Raw genomic sequence first — 18900 nt, forward strand, 5'->3', positions numbered from 1 at the left:
TGCGGCTGGGACAGCTCCTGCCGCAGGATCTTGAGCTTCTGCACCAGGTCCCGCTTGTAGCGCGGTACGGTCAGGCACTCGGCCTCGTCCGGGAGCTGGCACAGGGACACCACCTGCTGCTGCTGCTGGTGCTGCTGGTCCTTGAGCTGGTTCTGCCGGCTGCAAACACACGCAGCTGCCTCAGAGACCCACTTCATCCATCTCCTGTTCTCTTCTTAAACGTTCAGGCTTTGTATCTAAACTACTTTCAATTTACTGTGATTATTACTGTGATTACGCTAAAAACGTCTGGGGCCAGTAAAGAATAAATTCAGAGTGATTTTATCCTGACTAAAGACATATGGTTCTTTCTTGGCAACTATCAGTTGTTTTTAGGGCTTGTTATTTCTACTAGTGCTACTCTACAAAGTATGCAAAAGGTTACAGCACATACAATAAGGTATTATCCATACAATTTTACTACTAAGCTGCTGACACTGAATTTCTCAGATACCATTTCCATATTTCCTTTGCATGTTTTCCCTTCCTCCATTTTAAAATTCAGGGATCTGCCAAACACTCTGCCTCTAATCTACAGTCAATACCGTAGTCTGTTTTAAATGGCTTGTCTGGAAAAGGGTAAGCTTACAAAAAGATGTTTGTACTGGCAGCTTGGCAGGGACCTTGTCCCTTGTACCTGGCCTAGTCTGGACCACAGGAATGTGGGAGTTCACATGGAACTATTGGCACAGATAAACAAGTATTTTTACTAGCAATTCTAAGAGCAATTTGTAAATCTGACTTCTTACTAGGAAAAGTAAATGGATCATGTTGCAGAGATGTTCTCTCTGTGTCGTTTCTTGTACACAGTGAGTGGATATTTTTATAGCTTTTTAGTATGGCATTCCCAAACTACACGGGATAAAAACTGTATTTTTAAAGCCTAAGAATATCATCTCTCTGTGGAGCACATGAGAATACCCTATATTTACTGGATAAATAAAAAACATTACAATTCAGAATGTTTTCCAGTGGAATGCTAATTTTTTTTTTTTAATATCAAAGATCAAAAAATATTAGATGGGGCCAAACACCATTTTCATGTATTTTATAATTTCAGCCTATTGTCTGTTTTGAGACAAGGCCTAGTAGAAAACTCTCCTGGCCAACCAAAATCCACCTCCAACAGACTTTTCCATGGGGACACCCAGAAAAATACAAATCATTGTAATAATTTAGACACACACTGGCTGTGGCCCCAGAATGTGGCTCTATGTCATTTGTGCCATGTGCATGGTAATTTTCATTTGTGATTAGTTTTAAATATGAATCTCATTTAAACTGTATTAACTTGACACACAAATTAAAGCAAAATTCTTGTTTTATCTTCTGAAATTTCTAATTCCATAAGGAGGACTAAGTGAAACTATTCCTTGTATAGGACTACCAGAGAAGGCCATATTTATATGCTGAAGTGAGCATCTCTCCATACCACCTTTAAGGGTAAAAAGTCACAGTTCTCCCAAGCACAAAGCTAGACAGGGTCAGTCTTAAAGGAAATGTAATCTCTGAAATGAGCATGAACTTAGGATCCATGCATCAAATGAAACCATTATTTTTCTCCTCCCAGTGCTTCCCAAAATAAAGAAGAACTAGAACTAGGAGGAGAAAAATAAAATGCCATCTTCCAGATTAGACTAAAAATAATCAGTGCAGTATTAGCTAAACAATCTGCAGTGCTTAAAGTCATTATATCTCATTCTTAGTTTGTTTTCACAGCTGAGTGACTATGCTTGACTCCATACAGTGCTTTAAGGATACAACTAAATACTTTTCAGGTGCCATAGCTTATCAAAATTATCACAAACTCTTGGTCAATATCTTAGAACAGAACTGGGTTACAGGTCTGATTATTTTCATAACTTACAATGTCATAACTGGAAGAACAAATGGCTTTACTCAGCTCAATAGAAAAGTCAATATCATTGAGAGTAAACTTTTTCTCATGCCTTTGAACCTAAAACTATCACACCCATCCCACACGAAGTCTAAACTTATTTCTTAGATAATTTACAAAATGACGGGCCTAAGGCAAACTACTTTTTTGTTTGTTTTTTAAAGAACAGATAAGGAGGTGGGCTCAAGGCAAGGGAAACTTTCACATATCCTGTTTGTTACAATAAAAGAATAAACACCAAGAATGATTTATCAGGCAGCAGACTTTGCTGATGACACTGTTGGGTGAGTTTCTGAAATCCTTTACTAATGAAAGACAGATGGACAAATGAAAAACTTCAGCACACTGTAGGAGTACTCTAAGTTCAAATAAATGCTAAATGGTTCTGTGACTCTGGAAATTAATAGTCAAACTGGATTTTCCAGCTAACAAAGGTAGCTCTGTTATCTGTCCTCCACAATCCATGTAGAACTGGCTACTGTGCCCCTTCTGCCATTTCAAACTAAACCCACCTGAGAAGGCCAGTTAGTTAAATACAGTCCAGTTCACTGAGTTTTCTACAGTTTAAAAATTGTACTGCTGTAGCTAAGATGGTCTGAAGTTCTTCTTCAAGTAAAATATCTAAATCTGAATTGATTTAAGGAACTTTTCTGTGTTTCAAACATGAACATGCTCCTTCACTGCTAATTTTTTTCAAGATTATTTTATTTTCAAACCAACAATTTCAGTTCAGCTAAAATTAAGCAGCTGTTTTAAATTTAAAAACAAAGCACCCAAAGTGTCTGGATGATGGGGGCTTACTAAAGTCCTGTAACATACACATATATAACCAATGATTTCTCTAAACAAAATACATATTTTCAATATTTAGGCTCTTCTCCCTCTTGGGGTGTGAGGTTCAAGTGTATATTGGGCAAAGGCTAGCCAGATTTTGTGTAATGCATAAAAGACATGTTGACTCCTGGATACGACTTTCCTTTCCTCAGCTTTGTCTTTTCGGTGCTTGTTCCCATTATTCTTTCCTTCAGCTTTTCTTCCCCATGATTCACTTCCTTACAGGACTATTCCTCCTACTTACTCCTCGCCCAGGGCTGGCTGGCTTTCCATCTAACCAACTCATTGTTTCTTCCACTTAACACCTACTCAATACTTCACAGGTGTTTCCCAAGAGTATTAAAAGGTGTTAGCAGGAGAAACAATAGAATCAAACTCCCAAATACCGTGGACAAGCCGGCTGGGAGAGAAAAAAAAAAAAATAGAGAAATAAGAAATATTTGTTTGCTTTTAGGTTTCCATTTTTAGTAGAAAATCCCCAGTGCGTAATGAGTGCCTAGGGAATAAAACACGAGCCAGAATTCTTTTGAGTTTCCCATTCTCTTTTTAAAACTGTGAGCTGAAATTATGATATCAAAATACTAAGGCAGAAAAAACGCGGTTCCTATTCTATTATGCTGAGTTAAATTACTGGGGCCTTAGTTTGAGAACAAATCAACTACTCCTACTCTAAAACTGAAGGCAGGAGATGAGTTATTTCTCCTTTACTCCAGGAGAATAGTTGGACACTTGTGCACCCTTTCCTAATTCACCAGTATTTCACACCACTGGCTCATATGCAACTTCTTATTTTAAAACAAGTTCTTCATAACTGGAAATGGAATGAAGTATACAGAAAACAAAGTGCCTCTCTTGCTGTTAGGGGGGGGAAAAAAAAAAATCTATAGGCCAATCTTTCCCACCACACAGCACTTGCTTCCCTCCCCCTGTGCATCACAACAGCCACATTCCTGCCTAAATGCTCCTGCAGACTTTTCAAGAGCAATCAAACTCATCTGTGCCGTGAAACAGAATAGGCTGGTGGTGTGTCAAAGAACATTGCTAGTCCTTAAAACCTCCTGGAATGGCAGAGTTCGTCCTAATCCAAATCCAGGACCCCTCGGAGTCACTGCCTTCCCTCCACACGTGCCAGACACTGCAGACTCACTTTAGGACCAAGTGCAGGTTTGCAGAGAGCCGCGGGTCCGTGAACTGTGTCGTCCTGTTGTTATGGTCAACAAAATAAACCCTGCCTGTTGCTGTATTTCGGATCTCCCATCCAGGAGGCAGAGGACCAAGCTCTTCACAATTGATGTTGCTAAGATCCCTGTGAAAACAAATATAAAATGAAAAATACCTCAGCAATTGGCTTCCGAGCCGCACAAGCGTAAATGTAACAGAACAATTCCATGAAGTCTGAGAAAATGTATTGTTTAAGAAACTTGATCTGTTCAGCTGGAATCTCTACTCCCAAGGTACAAGCCCACCACAGCAAAAACACACACCCCAGAACACATGCCATGGGGGAAAAAGTTCTCATCAAATAACCCTCATTTTTACAAACTAACTTCAGCTGTTAAATTAATAAAGGCTTCAAACAAAAATAAAGACAATTGCCATATTGTCATTGCCGTATTTGTCAAAATGGAATTGCAGTTCTCCACCAATTTTAACATAAAACATTTTTTAAAACAACATTAGTCACGTAAGGAGCTGTGAATCACGCTTTAGAAACTCATACAAAACAAAGATATATTTCTGAAGAGTTATAATTTCCATGAAGAATTACACATGGGATATGTGTGTATGGCACTGGCTGTTTTGCCTCAGAACCCCAAGAGCTTGTGGGAAGCAAACAGCTCTCTAACAAACTATTTCAAATCGAGGATTATATGAACAATGACTCAGCTCTGCCCTGAGCAATGCAGAGGTAGCACAACAGGGCTCAAGAAAAATTCTGCTAAAATTAGGAAGATGTAAATTCATTCCAGAGCCTCACTGGAAACAACTGCTGGTCTCCAGAAATGTACACTGATTAGTCATGGATGCAATTCACCCCTCAAACCCCTCATACTGTCCAGTGCAGCTCTTCCCAAAGGTGTTCAGCTCCCAAAATCTTGGGAGCTGAGGGAGGAAAGAGCCAAGGGACAGAATGGCTTAAAACGTGCAGTCTGCAGGGATTCCAAAGACTTGAGGAGCCACTAACGGAAACATGAAGCTCTGGGATTGAACTTCTGCTGCTATTCCCCATGAACACACTGCTGCTGTATTGCAGGGGTTACTTTTGCTGACTAAATGACTGTGGCTATTAGCCTCAAAATACAATATTCCTTAGAAATGACATAAATTTTATCCTCATGCAAACAATTCTTGTTCTCAGAGATGCTCCTGCTGTTTGTACTGCCACACCTCAGGGCAGGGCTAGCTTACATTGCACATAGAACTATTACACCCCAAACTTAAGGATTAGATCTACGTTGGTTTTTTTTTTTTTTTTTAGAGCCTGGTTTTGTATAATACACAAGTCACTGACTTCCTACCCAACTGCAGCCTCAGCTCTGCAGGCAGTGCATCAAAGCAAGGTACGATCTTATAACACAAAAACAGTAACAAAAGAATAATTCAAAGAACAGTGAAGTGTGGTCTTGAGGCATTTTATCCTTCCTGGGACACCCATTTCCATGAGAAGGAACACAGGAACGCCAGCAGCAACTGAGAGAGTTCCTCTGGTTCTCACAAATGCCAGCACAGCCTGCCAATTTCAAACCACACAAATCTCACACCACCATCCATGGACTTTGGGAAGTGTTTACAACAGGATTTCTTGGTTATTTAAAGAGCAATCAGAAGCTACCAATAGTTTCCTTGATCATCCTTTTCTTTCAAACATACCAGAAATAATTGCATGTATATCATGTAAATAAAGGACACAAAATTAAAAATACTTAGGATTTGTTTTCTCCCAAGTGTTGAGATAATTGCAACAAGAAAAACAGGTTGACTGTTTCAGTCCAACCCAGTTTTCACTGAAGTATCTTGATAGAGCTTCTTTTGGAAGTGTTCAGATTCTAACTTTTGTTTCATTATTTTGCAGAGTATTAAAATCGAGACTTGGGTCTAAATCATACGCAAAATCTAGAATCAATGACCTGTTTCCAAAACACTATTGTAATTTATTTCCTGATCTTCCACCTTTTCATTACAGTAACAACTTGAAGAACTGGGAAAGACAGACTAATTCATTTTGATGAATGACTTGTTAAAATGATGTATTAGGGGCTAAGAATCAGAAATACTAGCCAGAGAAAACTCTGAGGAGAGAACTGCCTAAATTATTTTGATTTGAAATCTTAAGGGTACTTCCATCATTTCTTACCTAGGTACTCTTGGATCATGCCATGTGCTGACACCAGTCTGAGTATGCAGAAAATAGACCTGACCTTGCTGAGTTGTCCTTTGCTCTGTGAAATCAAGACAAATTAATAAATTTAAGAACAAAAAATGCAGTGTGAAAACTCACAAAGACTGATTTCCTTAAACTATGGAATGAAAAGAATCTTACACATGAGAAGACGCAACCCATTTTCCCAGCTTCTTGAGATTCCCACAAGTAAACCCCTTTGATTTCCATACCATATCCTTCAGGTAGGTCAGGAGGAGTGTGCAGATGTGTCCTGCTCATGTAGTTCCTGTGCCTCTGGGAGCGGACCCTCCTCTCAGCCAGCCGCGGATCCGCCGCCTGCCCGCAGGACGCACCATTGGTGCCGCTGATCGGAGTGTTCTCATCCACGAAGCAGCTCAGGGGCCTGCCCGGGCTCGAGTACTCGGATGCTGGCCTGGGGACAACAGGAAACCCTCAGTGCTGATGGACATGCGCCACACAACACACCTGGGGACAGCTGCACCCCGGGGCTCTGGGGACACCCCAGTGACTTGCCCAGCAGGACACCTCGACTGGAACAGGAAGCTCCTGTTCTATGTTCACCAGAGGAACCAGTAAGCTCCTCACCTCCGAACTTTCTCACTTTTCCTCCATGTGGCTGAGGAAGTTATGAGGCCTTGTTATTCCTTCTAATTTTTAAGGAAGGTTATTAGACAAGGATGGTGAAAAAGGGCTAAGCAAGAACAAAAGCAGTTGCTCTTGCAAGCAAGAAGAAACACTGCCCAGTGTGATTTTGTATCTCAATGCTGCTTTCAAAAGGATTTAAAATGGGTTAAAGGGGGATTGACAAGGTCAGATGAAATCCCCAAAACAAATTATACATTTTGCATTTGTTTTTCTACTGTCTAGAGCTTAGAATGGATATTTTAACATACCACGAAAAACAGAAATAGGTAAATTAAAAAGCTGTTCAGTCCCTTCACTCCAAAACTGCAAGCATGTATCAGAGCTGACAGTGTTAACAGTGCAGATTATTTTAAATCAAATATATCCATGCAGAGACCAGAATGATATTGAGAATGGAAGAGACCATCTGCAGGCATAGACGGTCTGCAGAGGAGTCTGAAAAAAATGCAATGACACTGCCTGCAATACAGGCAACAGCAAAAGGGGTTTGAAGAACAGCTTCACAACACACATCCACAGGTATCAGAAAAAGTGATCACAGTGATTTCGAAGCACTCTCTAGCACAATCAGCTATAACTGTTCTGAGTTACATGGTCATACAACAATGTCTGACAGCTACCCATGGTCTCACTTCTTCGCCACTTACAATGTCTGCAAAATGTAATGTCTGTATTTATAGAGCTCTACCACAGCATCTCTACAAGAAAGCAAAGATGTTGCTATTAGGGCAGGAAGAAAAGTAGTCAGAATGATCTTCTGAGTTCAATATTAGCCAGACTGCAGGAGAAGGATGCTAAAGAACCAAAGCATTCAGCTTGTGCAGAGTGACTAAGTAGAGGAATGAGCTATCCAATCCCCCGTCAGAGCCACTTGGAACTGCTCAGTAATCAAACTTCATCCTCCCCACAGTCTCCCAAGGAATTCTTTACCGTGTGGGTCGCTCCCACTGAGTTGTCCGTGTGATGTGGTTTAAATACTGGATCCTTCCAGAAGCAGTCCTGCGCTCCTCCCACCTGCAGTTCAGACAGGCAGAGATAAGGCACTGAGTGGTATTTCCAGGAAACCAGGGCACAAAATATTTCCAGCTCAGGAAGACTTACACTGCTATGAATCACGTTAGCTGAACAAGGTGACAGGAAACAACTGAAAGTTGAACTCAGAAATGATTTAACATATTCTTCCCTTGGAACCAGGCACATCATTAACAGTATCACACCTTCATATTCAATAACTGCTTGAATTCTAATTAAATCCAAATAGCCATGTAAAGAAACTTCTTGGAAACATCATGTTTAATAATGCATTTAACTTCTTTTGACCACTGACTCTAACAAGTGCTTTCATAACATCTTCATGCACTACTTGCTTTCACTAAAAATCAGCTTCAAATAATGTGATTTTTGAATTATTATTAAATTTGCACTCTGAAATACATGAGGCTGTACAGCAAATTTTGCAGTCACACAATTAAGTGAGCAATCTTTATGCAGGGAACATTCTGAAGCGAAAATTTAGAAGCATTTTCAAAAATGTTTTTGACTTATCTGGACTCCAAATTAACAAAAGAATGCTGTTAAGGACTAGGATGATGATTTACATTTCAAAATTTATTCTCTGAAAACTAATTTACTCCTGTCTTTACCTGCCAAGAATCACATTCAGAAAGTCTGTGTTTTCTCTGAAGAAGTTGCTGACAGCACCAGAACCTAAACCAGACCATTTTCCTGTGTTTGCAAAACTGTTTAAGGTGATAATGATGTCATTAACTCTCACAGGGACAAACCAGAATCCTAAACCCTGCCAAGCAAGAACTTGGGCTGCAGTACCTTTCCAGTCATGTTTTCTTCACTAAGAGGTGCATGGAACAAGTGATCCATGTTTATTACAGTGGATCTATACCTCTGCACAGTGCTGCAGAAGGGCAGCCAGGTCCTGTGGTCACTTCCTTGCTACAGAACTACTGCATGCATAGGTCACTTTGCTGGCCGTGATTTAATTCGAAATACATGTTTTCTTAGACAAGTTATTTTTCAAAGCATTTATTTACATACGTCACCTCCCCTTTTCCAAGTGGAGATAAGACAACAACCAAACTGTCAACTGCTCTGTGTATCCCAGCTTGCTTAGCTCCTGTTCTGAATGCAGAACTGCAGAACTCTAAGTGCAAGATTTAAAGTAATTTATTTTCACACTGACTCCTCACTACTGTAGAAGTCTGTTGTATGAGCTGTATTTGTGTTTACATCACAGTGATGTCAGCTTACCCATCTGGTAAATCGTTATCGAATAACCGACTGCAATCCACAACTTGTCCTCCTGTGCCTATTCGGTCTCTGGACTGAAGACTGACTATTAGGATAATAAAAGAATTATTAAAGATGTGGCACCTGAATGCAAAATTATGGTTACATTTGAAAGAGAATTGGTACAACTTGGAGGACTAAGCTGAGACATGTTCTGGATATTTTTTCTTTCTCACAAATCAAAGATGGTTGCACAGGAACTGTGTGCTTTCATACATGGAATTCTCTACATCTTCAAAAAAGTTAGCTTAAGGAATATGAGTGCAAGTTAAGGCAGAAAAGGAAGTGAACTGTGAAACTGCAACTAATTGTGTGTGTTGAGATGAATTATGACACTCAGCTGGTGGCAGTGGGGTGCTTCACCTCAGGCATGGCAGGGACAGGGCCAACAGAACTCTAAATAGGAAGAGCTAAAATAAGGAATTCCTCCCTGGTTTTGACTCTGGTATTTTGTGTGCCCATGGGTTTCAACACACATACATGCACACAAACACAAAACCAGGCAAAATGTAACTGCTAGAAGCACTTCAGGTTTGGTTTATGGCTACTTTTTAACACCAGTGGTAAGAAGTCAAATGCAACTCACACAAAGCGCCCTGAAAAGCCCTTGCTTGCCCTCACCAAAACTGCTTCACTTTTAATTTTTTTTTTTCACATGATTCATTGTAATGGGTATTTATGCCTGAAGCTTTTGTACTGCAATTATGAAAACAAAGATTTTTTTAGGCTGCTTTTGTTCCCAGTATCACAATTTGCAAGTGTCCAATCTGATAATTTATTATACTTGTATTGCTGCAGGGTTGGGGTGGTTTTCTGAGGTTTTGTTATGCCTTTAACAATACAACAATTGCTTAAAAATCCAAATACGTGCTGTGGCCCACATTTCTTGAGGTGGCACTAATGTACCTCTGGTCAACTGTCTTCAAGTCCAATTTATACATGCAGTGAAATGATCTTACAGACCTTAACCTGGATGCAACCAAACTTTTGTAAAGATCACAAAATTTAAAAAGTTGGAGCAGAACTGGCAGATTTTGCCTGAGTCCTCAAATTTTCAACAACGACATGTTTTGAAGCTTAGAATTCAACAGATCAACCCAGGGAGCCCTGGTGCACTGCTGCGTTCCTAATCCGTATTAACCCCCTACTCTTCCATGAACACTAACATTACAAAACAACTTCTTAGAGGGAAAGACACCTTTAAATTCAACCAAACCAAAATTGGATGATGTATTTATTCTGCCACAACCCCACACACTACAAGTTCACACCACTGCAGTTAGGCAAGGTTTGGCAAGCAAAACACACAGACAGAAATTAAACTAAACAAAGGCAATTACCTTCTCTTTGCCTATGTGAGGACCAAAATTTGTGCACAGCTTCATTTTGTAATAAGGGCTCATTTTTTTCTGCACTGCCACATCAGAAATAAAGTGGTGGCACAGAAGAGCTGCAAGATTAAGACACAGTTCAGGTGCCCCTGGATCCATTGCTCAAAATGCCCCCCTTTCTTCCTCTCTTTGAAGATAACCCAGGGATTTAAGATCAAGATCCCCTTAGTCCCTGTACCAAGACATACCCACTGTGCACTTGATTTTCAAGATTATCATCTGCTGAAGGCATCAATTACATTTTAATACTGGTTTCCAATCTTGCATGGTCTCCGAATTCAAGAGAGTTTATAATTTGAAGAACTGAGAGTGTATTTATAACTTATTCTTTTTTCTTATTTTTAATCCAGATTTCTTCACCATCCAGCTACTGCAGTGGAATTATCTAGTTTTACTCAGCCTCATTCATCCACTCAACGAAGTTGCATTAGCAAAGAAAGATTAAAATATAAGAAGATTAATAATGACAACTAAAATAACAAAGACAGGAGTCTCTGGAATCTTACCAAGGATGCATTAAATTAAAACAGAGTCATGACTGAGTAAACTTAACCTTCCTGATGATATCAACAGAAAACAGAACACACTGATTTGCTCTGGGTCTCTGCTGTAACCTGACAAGGTGGGTTTTTGTAGGTTCAGTGCACGATCCAACAGCTCCTGGTGTTCAGGGACAGCCCCAGCAGCATCCCAACAGAGCCAGTGCTGCTGTGGCTGCACCACTTCTCATGGGCACATCAGCTAAAGCCAACCTGGCAGTCTAGTTTACGCCCACACTGCTAACTAGTTTTGACAACTTCTCCCTGACTAGTTCTCTGACCAGTTCTCTCTGAAGTCTCTTTGCCATTGCACACTGCAATGGATTTGCCACAGCCTTCCCAGACCTTTCTGTTTTGGGGAGGGGTTTTTGGTTTGGTTTTTTGGTTTGGTTTTTTTTTTCCCTTTAATGAACAGCAGCATCCTCCAGCCATGCTGACCAGGGTGTGAGTTCATACTCTGGAGGGCAGCATGAGAGCACAGTCCCTGCTCCATGGTGTGAGCAGAATGGAGCTCCCTGCTCCCAGCACACCCTGAACCTGCTCTCCTGTGCATCCAGCTCAGCCTCCTCTCCAAAGGCACCCCACAAACAAAGCTGCACACACACACAGGGATGCTCAGGGGACCAGTACACTGGAGCAAACCCAGCAAGCAAACCAAACCCAGAACAAAACACACCCAGAAAAGTGACTGATTTATCCTTTACTCTTCCATACAAGCTCATGTGGAAAAGTTAATCAAGAACAGCCTGAAGTGTCAGCAATGCACTTACAATTCCACATTTCTACCATCATTTGACTCTCCTGTGCCACCACATTCTTATCTTAATGCAAGCACTTGAAGATCAGATGGAGACAGTTGGTTAAGGCAACACAAAAAGTCACAGGTGCTATTCAACAGAGCACTCTGAGGGAGGCAAACAAACACACTTATTTGCTGACTGATATTTCAGTGGTGTTCCCTGGCTGACAGAAGCACTCCTTGGATATCATTTCAACTAGGAACTGAACGTAAAACTGAGCATAAAAATTCACTTTTCTTTTTACATCATGTCCAAATATTGTCAGTAACGTCTTGCTATAAAAATAAAGAACCTCCTTATCCTGACCAACTTTTGACTTAAATGACCTATTGGAAATGCTGCCATCACAAAGAACTGAGAAGGCACCCAGAAGAGAGTGTTTATGAAGTTTTTTGTGGATACTTGCTTTTCAATTTGCCAGCTTCTTTTTAATTAAGTTATTTAAAGTGTACAAGTTCAGAGAATGACAAAGCACAGTTACTGAGGTTGGTGACAGACTTGTTAATAAGCCATGAAAACACAGAATTAATTGACCAAGTCATGCCAGACAGCAATTTTACTTGCTTGTAAGCAAGATACTTCACACTTTCCCAAAACCCAGCACAACCTTGCTGGAGCTCTCAATGGCAAAGAATTTTGTAGTCAGTTTTTCACAGAGAGCTCATACTCAGTTCAAACTGCCACCATTCTTTACAGTGAAATGAAAAACTTCCTAAATAAATTTTTTTATTACCTATGGTCTTATTTGCCCCAACACTTATAATAATACTTTGGTTTGGGGTTTTATTTTGGTGGTTTGAACATTTTGTTTTGGTTTTTCGTTTGGTGTTTGGAATTTTTTTTAATTCTCTGCCTACATACTTCTAGCCTGAGGTCCAAATGGCTCTGGCAGTACACAGGAGAATTCAGTATAGAAAACTGACATACAGGAAGGGTATTTCTACAGCTACCATAGAAACTAAAGATAAAAAGAGAACTAAAAGATAAAAACCTTTACTCACCTACTATCTGTCCTCTAACGGTATCGTTGTCATTTGGCCCAAGCTTGCACAGATCCAGCCTCTGATCTACAAAATGAGGGCACAAGGTATAAATCATACAATGAAACAAACACCATCACAAACCACCAAACCAACTGGAATACACAAGCTTTATAAAACCCAGCAAAAACCCAATTAACTGTCATTCTTTAAAAGTCTGTGCATGCAAGCTTGGGCTGAAAGAAGAAACTTGTCCTTAGCTTACTTACAACCAGTGTCTTTAAGGCGGTTGATTGCATTTGAAAGAAGTCTCACACAACCCAAAAAACCAGCTCCCTGCTTTTTATGAATTTTCTTGTGATTCCACACACTGATTGTTATTGAATCCGACTTCCCAATATATCTGAAAAACGTGGAAAAAACAGTACTGTCAATGGCACTTACTGAACACTTTGATGATGCATCAGAAATCACCTTGGGGGGAAAAAAGATCATCAACCACTATATTAAAAATTTAACACACACTGTAATGGCAAGGGAGAGCATGTCATCTGCAGGTAAGATGTACACACTGTACTTCAATGGAAGCATGTCTCATGGAGGAGCTCACTTGAACACAAACTGCTCTAAAAACCTGATTCTGGGAGAAGGCATTCATGTGACCCAACCAAAATCTGTTCTAACAGCAACATGAGCAGGCTGCAGCCTGGCCCTCAACCTCAGCTCTCCGAGCAGCCACAAACATGCTCAGCTCTGTGCCCCAGCTCAGCCTATCCCAAGGGAGGGCAATGCTCATGGCATACCAGCAGTGTCTGGGATCAGTGGGAGCAGGGACAGCAGCCCCAGCACCCGGACAGGAGCCACAAGCTCTTCAGGGGCTGCTCCTCCAAACACCAGGAATGCAGGGACCCCCCTGCAGGTGCTTCCGAGCACCCAGGACGATGTCAGGCCAAGCCATCACACAGCTGCAGTTAACCAAGCCCTGGAGGCTGATTTACCCTCAGCAAAGTATGTTTGGGACATACATTACACATCACAGCCATGACAAGTGCTCACACAGGGTTTTAGCTGGGATGTGCCACGTTCCCCTCCTGCCCCTGCTCACACCAGGACTGTCTCCTCGCAGCATTCCCACAGACATGCTTGGCAAAACCTGGATCTCTGTTCATTGCCTTGGAGAAATTTGGACACTGTAGGCTGTTTTACTTTCGCTTTTTTTGTTTGAAGCTTTTTTCTTCAGAGACAATTACTTCGTGAGCTCGTTTTTGTTTTCAAAACTTTCAGAGGACAATTTCAAAACACTCAAGAGAAACCACCCATTGCCAATACTGCATTATTATGGCTGTTTCAAACTGAAGGAAATGAATTTGTAACTATGGCTTAGATCCCAAGAACTGCTTGTAGTTCTCTCTTCCCAGACCACAAATTCTGGCCTTAGTTTAGTTTCAAGTGCTTCTTTTTTGTTTGTTTTTGAATGAAAACTGATTAACCAATGTCTAAATACATCTCCCCATTGACTGTGGCTTTATTGGCTTTTAAACATCTTAATATTTTCATAAAGATAGAAATGATACTGTCAAGGTTGGCAAACCAAATAATTGAACTAACTGGCATGGCTTAAAATTACAGCTGTGATCAGGTTAACACTTCTCCCATTTTTCCTTTTCCAAAAAGCAGAACTTTTACAACTTCTTTTTCCTACCTGCAGACAGCAACTGATCCAAGAAGTAGAAGACAGAATAGCCTGATGGTTTAAAGTAACCACTGCACATTTATACAAAAACAAACAAACCCAAACAAAACACAAACTTCACATTAAAAAGCCCCGAAGTTTTTTGAACAGTAAACTGATTGTATAACATAGGTCAGATTTTTGGCCTTACAACCTTGACAATGCCAATTTTGCATAAAGAAACAAGATGAAGATGGGTAATCACGTGCACAGTTGCAGTCTACAATGTTTTATGTACTTAAAATAAATTCTTATGAGAACAATTTAGGTGCACTTAAAAATAAAAGACTTATCATGACCTGTCTTGAATTTTCCAGTTTTCCTTGTTGCTTTAAAAAAGTCAAAGGTATATGGTTAAACACAATTTCATAATAGAACAGTTTGAATAATACGTAGAAGAGCTGAATACACAACAGTTTCCAAGAATTCCTGTAATGTTTCAGGGTGAGGTTCTCAGGGTTGGGATGAACAGTCACCATCCACACCAAGCAGGTGAGGACTCCACATGCCACTATAACCTACTCTTGTTTTTTGCACCCAAAAACCTGGGCTGGTTCACACTTTTAAAGAAAACAAGCAAGACAAGCTTCATTTTTCCAAATAAAAATGTCTCTTTTTTTAATAAAGGAAGAAAACAAATAGTTAAGTAACATCTAGTTGGCTTTACAGCAAAATGTTTCATCTATATTTCTGCATCATTTCAGGCATGAAAACTCATAGTTGTATTTAGAGAGTGACAATAGGATAAGTTGACACTTCCAATTCATTTGGTGGATAAGTTACATTTGTTTTACATCAACAAAGTTCCAACATAAAAGCCTGATCTAGGAATTTTATTTTTTATTTAAAAAGTATGTTCCAAAAAATAAAGTGCAATAAACCAAACCAGACACAAAAAAAAACTCCCCCCCACCCCATTTCGTTGGATGACTCTCTCTTCCTCCTCATAATTAAAGTTCTTGGAGCTTATATTTCTTTTTTCCTTCTATCCTATCAGCAATATCTATTCCACAGCTTCAGTATTTCAACAGATATAACAGGATTAGTATTAATGAAGTGGAAACACAGAGATTCAATTGCACAGACATTTTGTTAACTTCCATATTTTCAGAACCTTTAAAATTAGGGCTCTGGTTAAGAACTGCATGTTCAGAAATTTTAATTTCCCTACTCTTCCACTTCTAAGAAAAAAAAATCAAATTCATGCCTTACTAGAAACCTCTAAATTATTTTAATAAAAATTTAAAACACAGGGACAATTGTTATTTTGTCGACCACTTAGGAAGGTTTGGTATCAAGTGACTTTTCATCCCCATGGCATTACATACACTTTCCCTGAAGAGTCCAGCTCGCTGGAGAAATGTGGAATGAAGAAAGTGGAAAAAATATTCCTGAAAAAACACACCTTTTCCTGATCACAAGCCAGACATACTCCTTCCAGAAAGAGAGAAAAATGCAGCATCACGAGGTATGAACTCAGGTTTGGAAGCCAGGAATTCCCTATTTCTAATCCATGCTGTCACACAGACTGTTTTTACAACCTGGATGAACTACTTGGTTTGTTTCTCCATTTTCCCATTTCTGATTTTTTTTCTAATATAATCTCAGTGTTCTGCTTCGAGTTATCAGCTTTTTTCAGACTGAGGAGAGGAGGGTGTGAAGAGACAGAATGAAAAACAGCACCCCAATTTTTTCTCTCCCATATTCATTCACTTCCCTCTTGGCACTGCTCATCTCTGGCAGCAACTGAAGGGTGTTTGAGCCTCTCGGATGGTCACCAGGACCTGCCAGGGACTGTGGCTGAGGCAGGAAAGTAACAGGAGTGGAGCAGGGACACGTGGTACTCACTGGCTGCTGCAAAGGGCATCCAGCTTCATCCAACTGGCCTCAACCACCATGTGGAGAAGGAAAAGCAATTGCACAGAGCTGTTTGATGGCTCTTTAGGAGCCTAATCCAGGATGGGATTGTCTAAAGCAGCACTAGGCAGAGCTGCTGCCTTCTCTCCCGGAGAAAAATCCAGGATCGTTAGCAGTAACTAGGCAAAATAGAGTCAGAGGACTGGGGAGAAAAGTGATTCTGCCCGGACACCACAACAGCCTGAGGATGCGAAGGCACCAAAGGACACTAGAACCTGCAGTGAGGAGATTTTGAGAAGAGCAGGAGTTACTTGTGGGAGGTTTCATCTGAGAGAGATCACAAAGGAGAAGAGTCCATGCCGGAGCCTGGGGGTGAGGACTTGAAGGGCAGAGAGTAAAACTGGTACCAGAAGCAGCTTTTGGTGGAGATTACGGTACAAATACCTTTCAGAGAGAAAGGGACGATGTGACTTGCTGTGCCTTAAGGGCAGAGGCTGCTGGGGAGGCTGGAGCAGACTGGGCAGGGGAAGGTAGGAGAGACCTGGCTACTGCAGTAGGGAAGAAAGGGGAATGAAGAGAAAAAGTGGATTTAAGTTCCTGAACTGCTGGTTTAGGTAATTTAGCTCTGAATGCAAGAAAGTCTGTAAATGTGTCAAGTCTGGTTATTCAAAAGCCCTAAGGAAAGGCCTGAACAATAGCAAAAACACAAACAAGACTGAAAATAAGGAAGGGGAGTACATCCCGGGCAAGCATGGTATTTTACTGACATTAAACTACATCCAGACAGCAACTACTTAGCAATTTCTTTCTGGAAAGTCTCCCAGATTCCCCCTCTCTACACACACACACCTATCTAGGCTGAAGAATCCAAGCCACTAATTCAACCACTTCCTTTTCACACTAAGATCTGAATTAAGAACCACATAAGGCAAAAGCCAACCTCTTTCTGCTCTTTATAACACTGCAGAAGTCCTTTTAAAAAGTTCTTATACAACAGAATATCTACTTATGCTGCATCAGGTTAGCAAGCCGCAACATTCTCTTGGAATTAGCAACTTAATTCAGACATTACTGCATAAATATATTACAACAGCTCCATCTGACTGTGCCATTTGCATTTGCCATCATATGATACATGAAAAAAGTATCTTAATATCTGGTGCAGATGAAAAGCTGAGACCTGACACTGGGTATATTATACAGTAAAAAATTACCTTACAATAATAGCCAGGCAGTGAGTTGTTGTACCAAAGAGATTTAACCTTTTACTGCTGTTTTAAATAGGAAGTGAAGATAATGTGACAGATGTTTATAAATGGAAATACATTTCCATAGAGATAGGAATAACAGGTGAGACAATAGAAGGGGTTAAATTATTATGAAGAAAATTTGGAGAGAGAAAGGATTACTTTCAAATAACAAAGCTTGACACAACATTAAATTTTACTTTGGATTAGAAATACTGGATATACTTCTGTCATCAGGGTTCTGTCAACAGCCAGAATCAAAGTAGTTTTCCGGAACTATGATTACTAGAAGAAAAGATAAAATATTTTTAGGTTTCTGAATTCCTGGTTTCCAGTTTATGAGGTTGATTTTCTTTGTCTCGCACTGTTGTGCAAGGTCCCTCTTTGTGCATGTACTGTTATCCTTTGCTGTTTCCTTAACTACCTTTCTTGTTTTGTGTACAGCTACCAGTGTTAGAGAGAAATTCACTGCCAAGATGTAGCCATTAAAACCCCTGTCTCAGGCATGGGCTCTATTTTTCTTGTGCTGTCCTTCATCTCTATTCTTAACTTAATCCCTCATTAAGTAGGGTGTTTTACCTACAGGACAACATTTTATATTGAAAACAATACACTAATATAACAAAATCTATTTTTTAGGGGGACTTCCTCTGCAAACAAGAAAAAAAACCCAAACCACCATCCTTCACACAGGTCTAAATTCCTTTGGACAATCCAGCAAGAGATGCTTCAAATCTGCTCGAGCAAAATATTCTGCCAGAAACCCCTGTTCTCTCTCTGCTTTTTATAATATCTTATGGATTGCAATCACAGTCTTGGAAAGATTCAGATTCAGATACAACCACGGCTTGTTCTATAAAACAACCTAAAAATACCTTCTCTTCATCCCTCCTTAAAAGTTATAACCAGAAAGGAATTTTTCCTAAAGATTTTACTGTTTTTTTCCATTACTCGTGTTGCATATCAACATCCTCCTTCATTTCCCATGTCCTCCGCTCCTTTTCTCCACAAGGGAATCAAATCATCAGCCCATGGAGCATTGAGCATCCTTTACAGCCACTCCAGATGACTCCACAGTCCCACAGCACTTCAAACTGGCCAGTACTGGGGCAGTCACAGGGAGCCAGTGACTTCCACACAGAATTTCACAGTGGACTAAGTGCCAAACAATGCCCACCTTCCTCCTGCAGGAGAGTCTCTTCCCCAGCTGTACAAAGGTTACAGAAGGATTT

At 40.3% G+C, this 18900-nt stretch overlaps 1 protein-coding gene across 2 annotated transcripts in view; it reads right to left on the reverse strand.

Moving 5' to 3' along the window:
- Positions 1 to 18900, reverse strand: part of SMURF2 (SMAD specific E3 ubiquitin protein ligase 2) — a 41664-nt gene that overhangs the window by 9233 nt on the left and 13531 nt on the right. For both annotated transcript variants that reach the window (XM_017739142.1, XM_017739144.1), the window contains exons 5-12: positions 13102 to 13235; positions 12854 to 12919; positions 9084 to 9168; positions 7749 to 7832; positions 6383 to 6585; positions 6126 to 6210; positions 3918 to 4076; positions 12 to 159 (exon numbers count right to left, since the gene is read on the reverse strand). In XM_017739142.1, the coding sequence (XP_017594631.1) occupies positions 12 to 159; positions 3918 to 4076; positions 6126 to 6210; positions 6383 to 6585; positions 7749 to 7832; positions 9084 to 9168; positions 12854 to 12919; positions 13102 to 13235 (964 nt within the window). The remainder of the gene's footprint in view (positions 1 to 11; positions 160 to 3917; positions 4077 to 6125; positions 6211 to 6382; positions 6586 to 7748; positions 7833 to 9083; positions 9169 to 12853; positions 12920 to 13101; positions 13236 to 18900) is intronic.

The sequence above is a fragment of the Corvus brachyrhynchos genome, unplaced genomic scaffold, assembly GCF_000691975.1.
Source record: "Corvus brachyrhynchos isolate BGI_N302 unplaced genomic scaffold, ASM69197v1 scaffold407, whole genome shotgun sequence".
In the NCBI taxonomy this organism is placed as follows: domain Eukaryota; kingdom Metazoa; phylum Chordata; class Aves; order Passeriformes; family Corvidae; genus Corvus; species Corvus brachyrhynchos.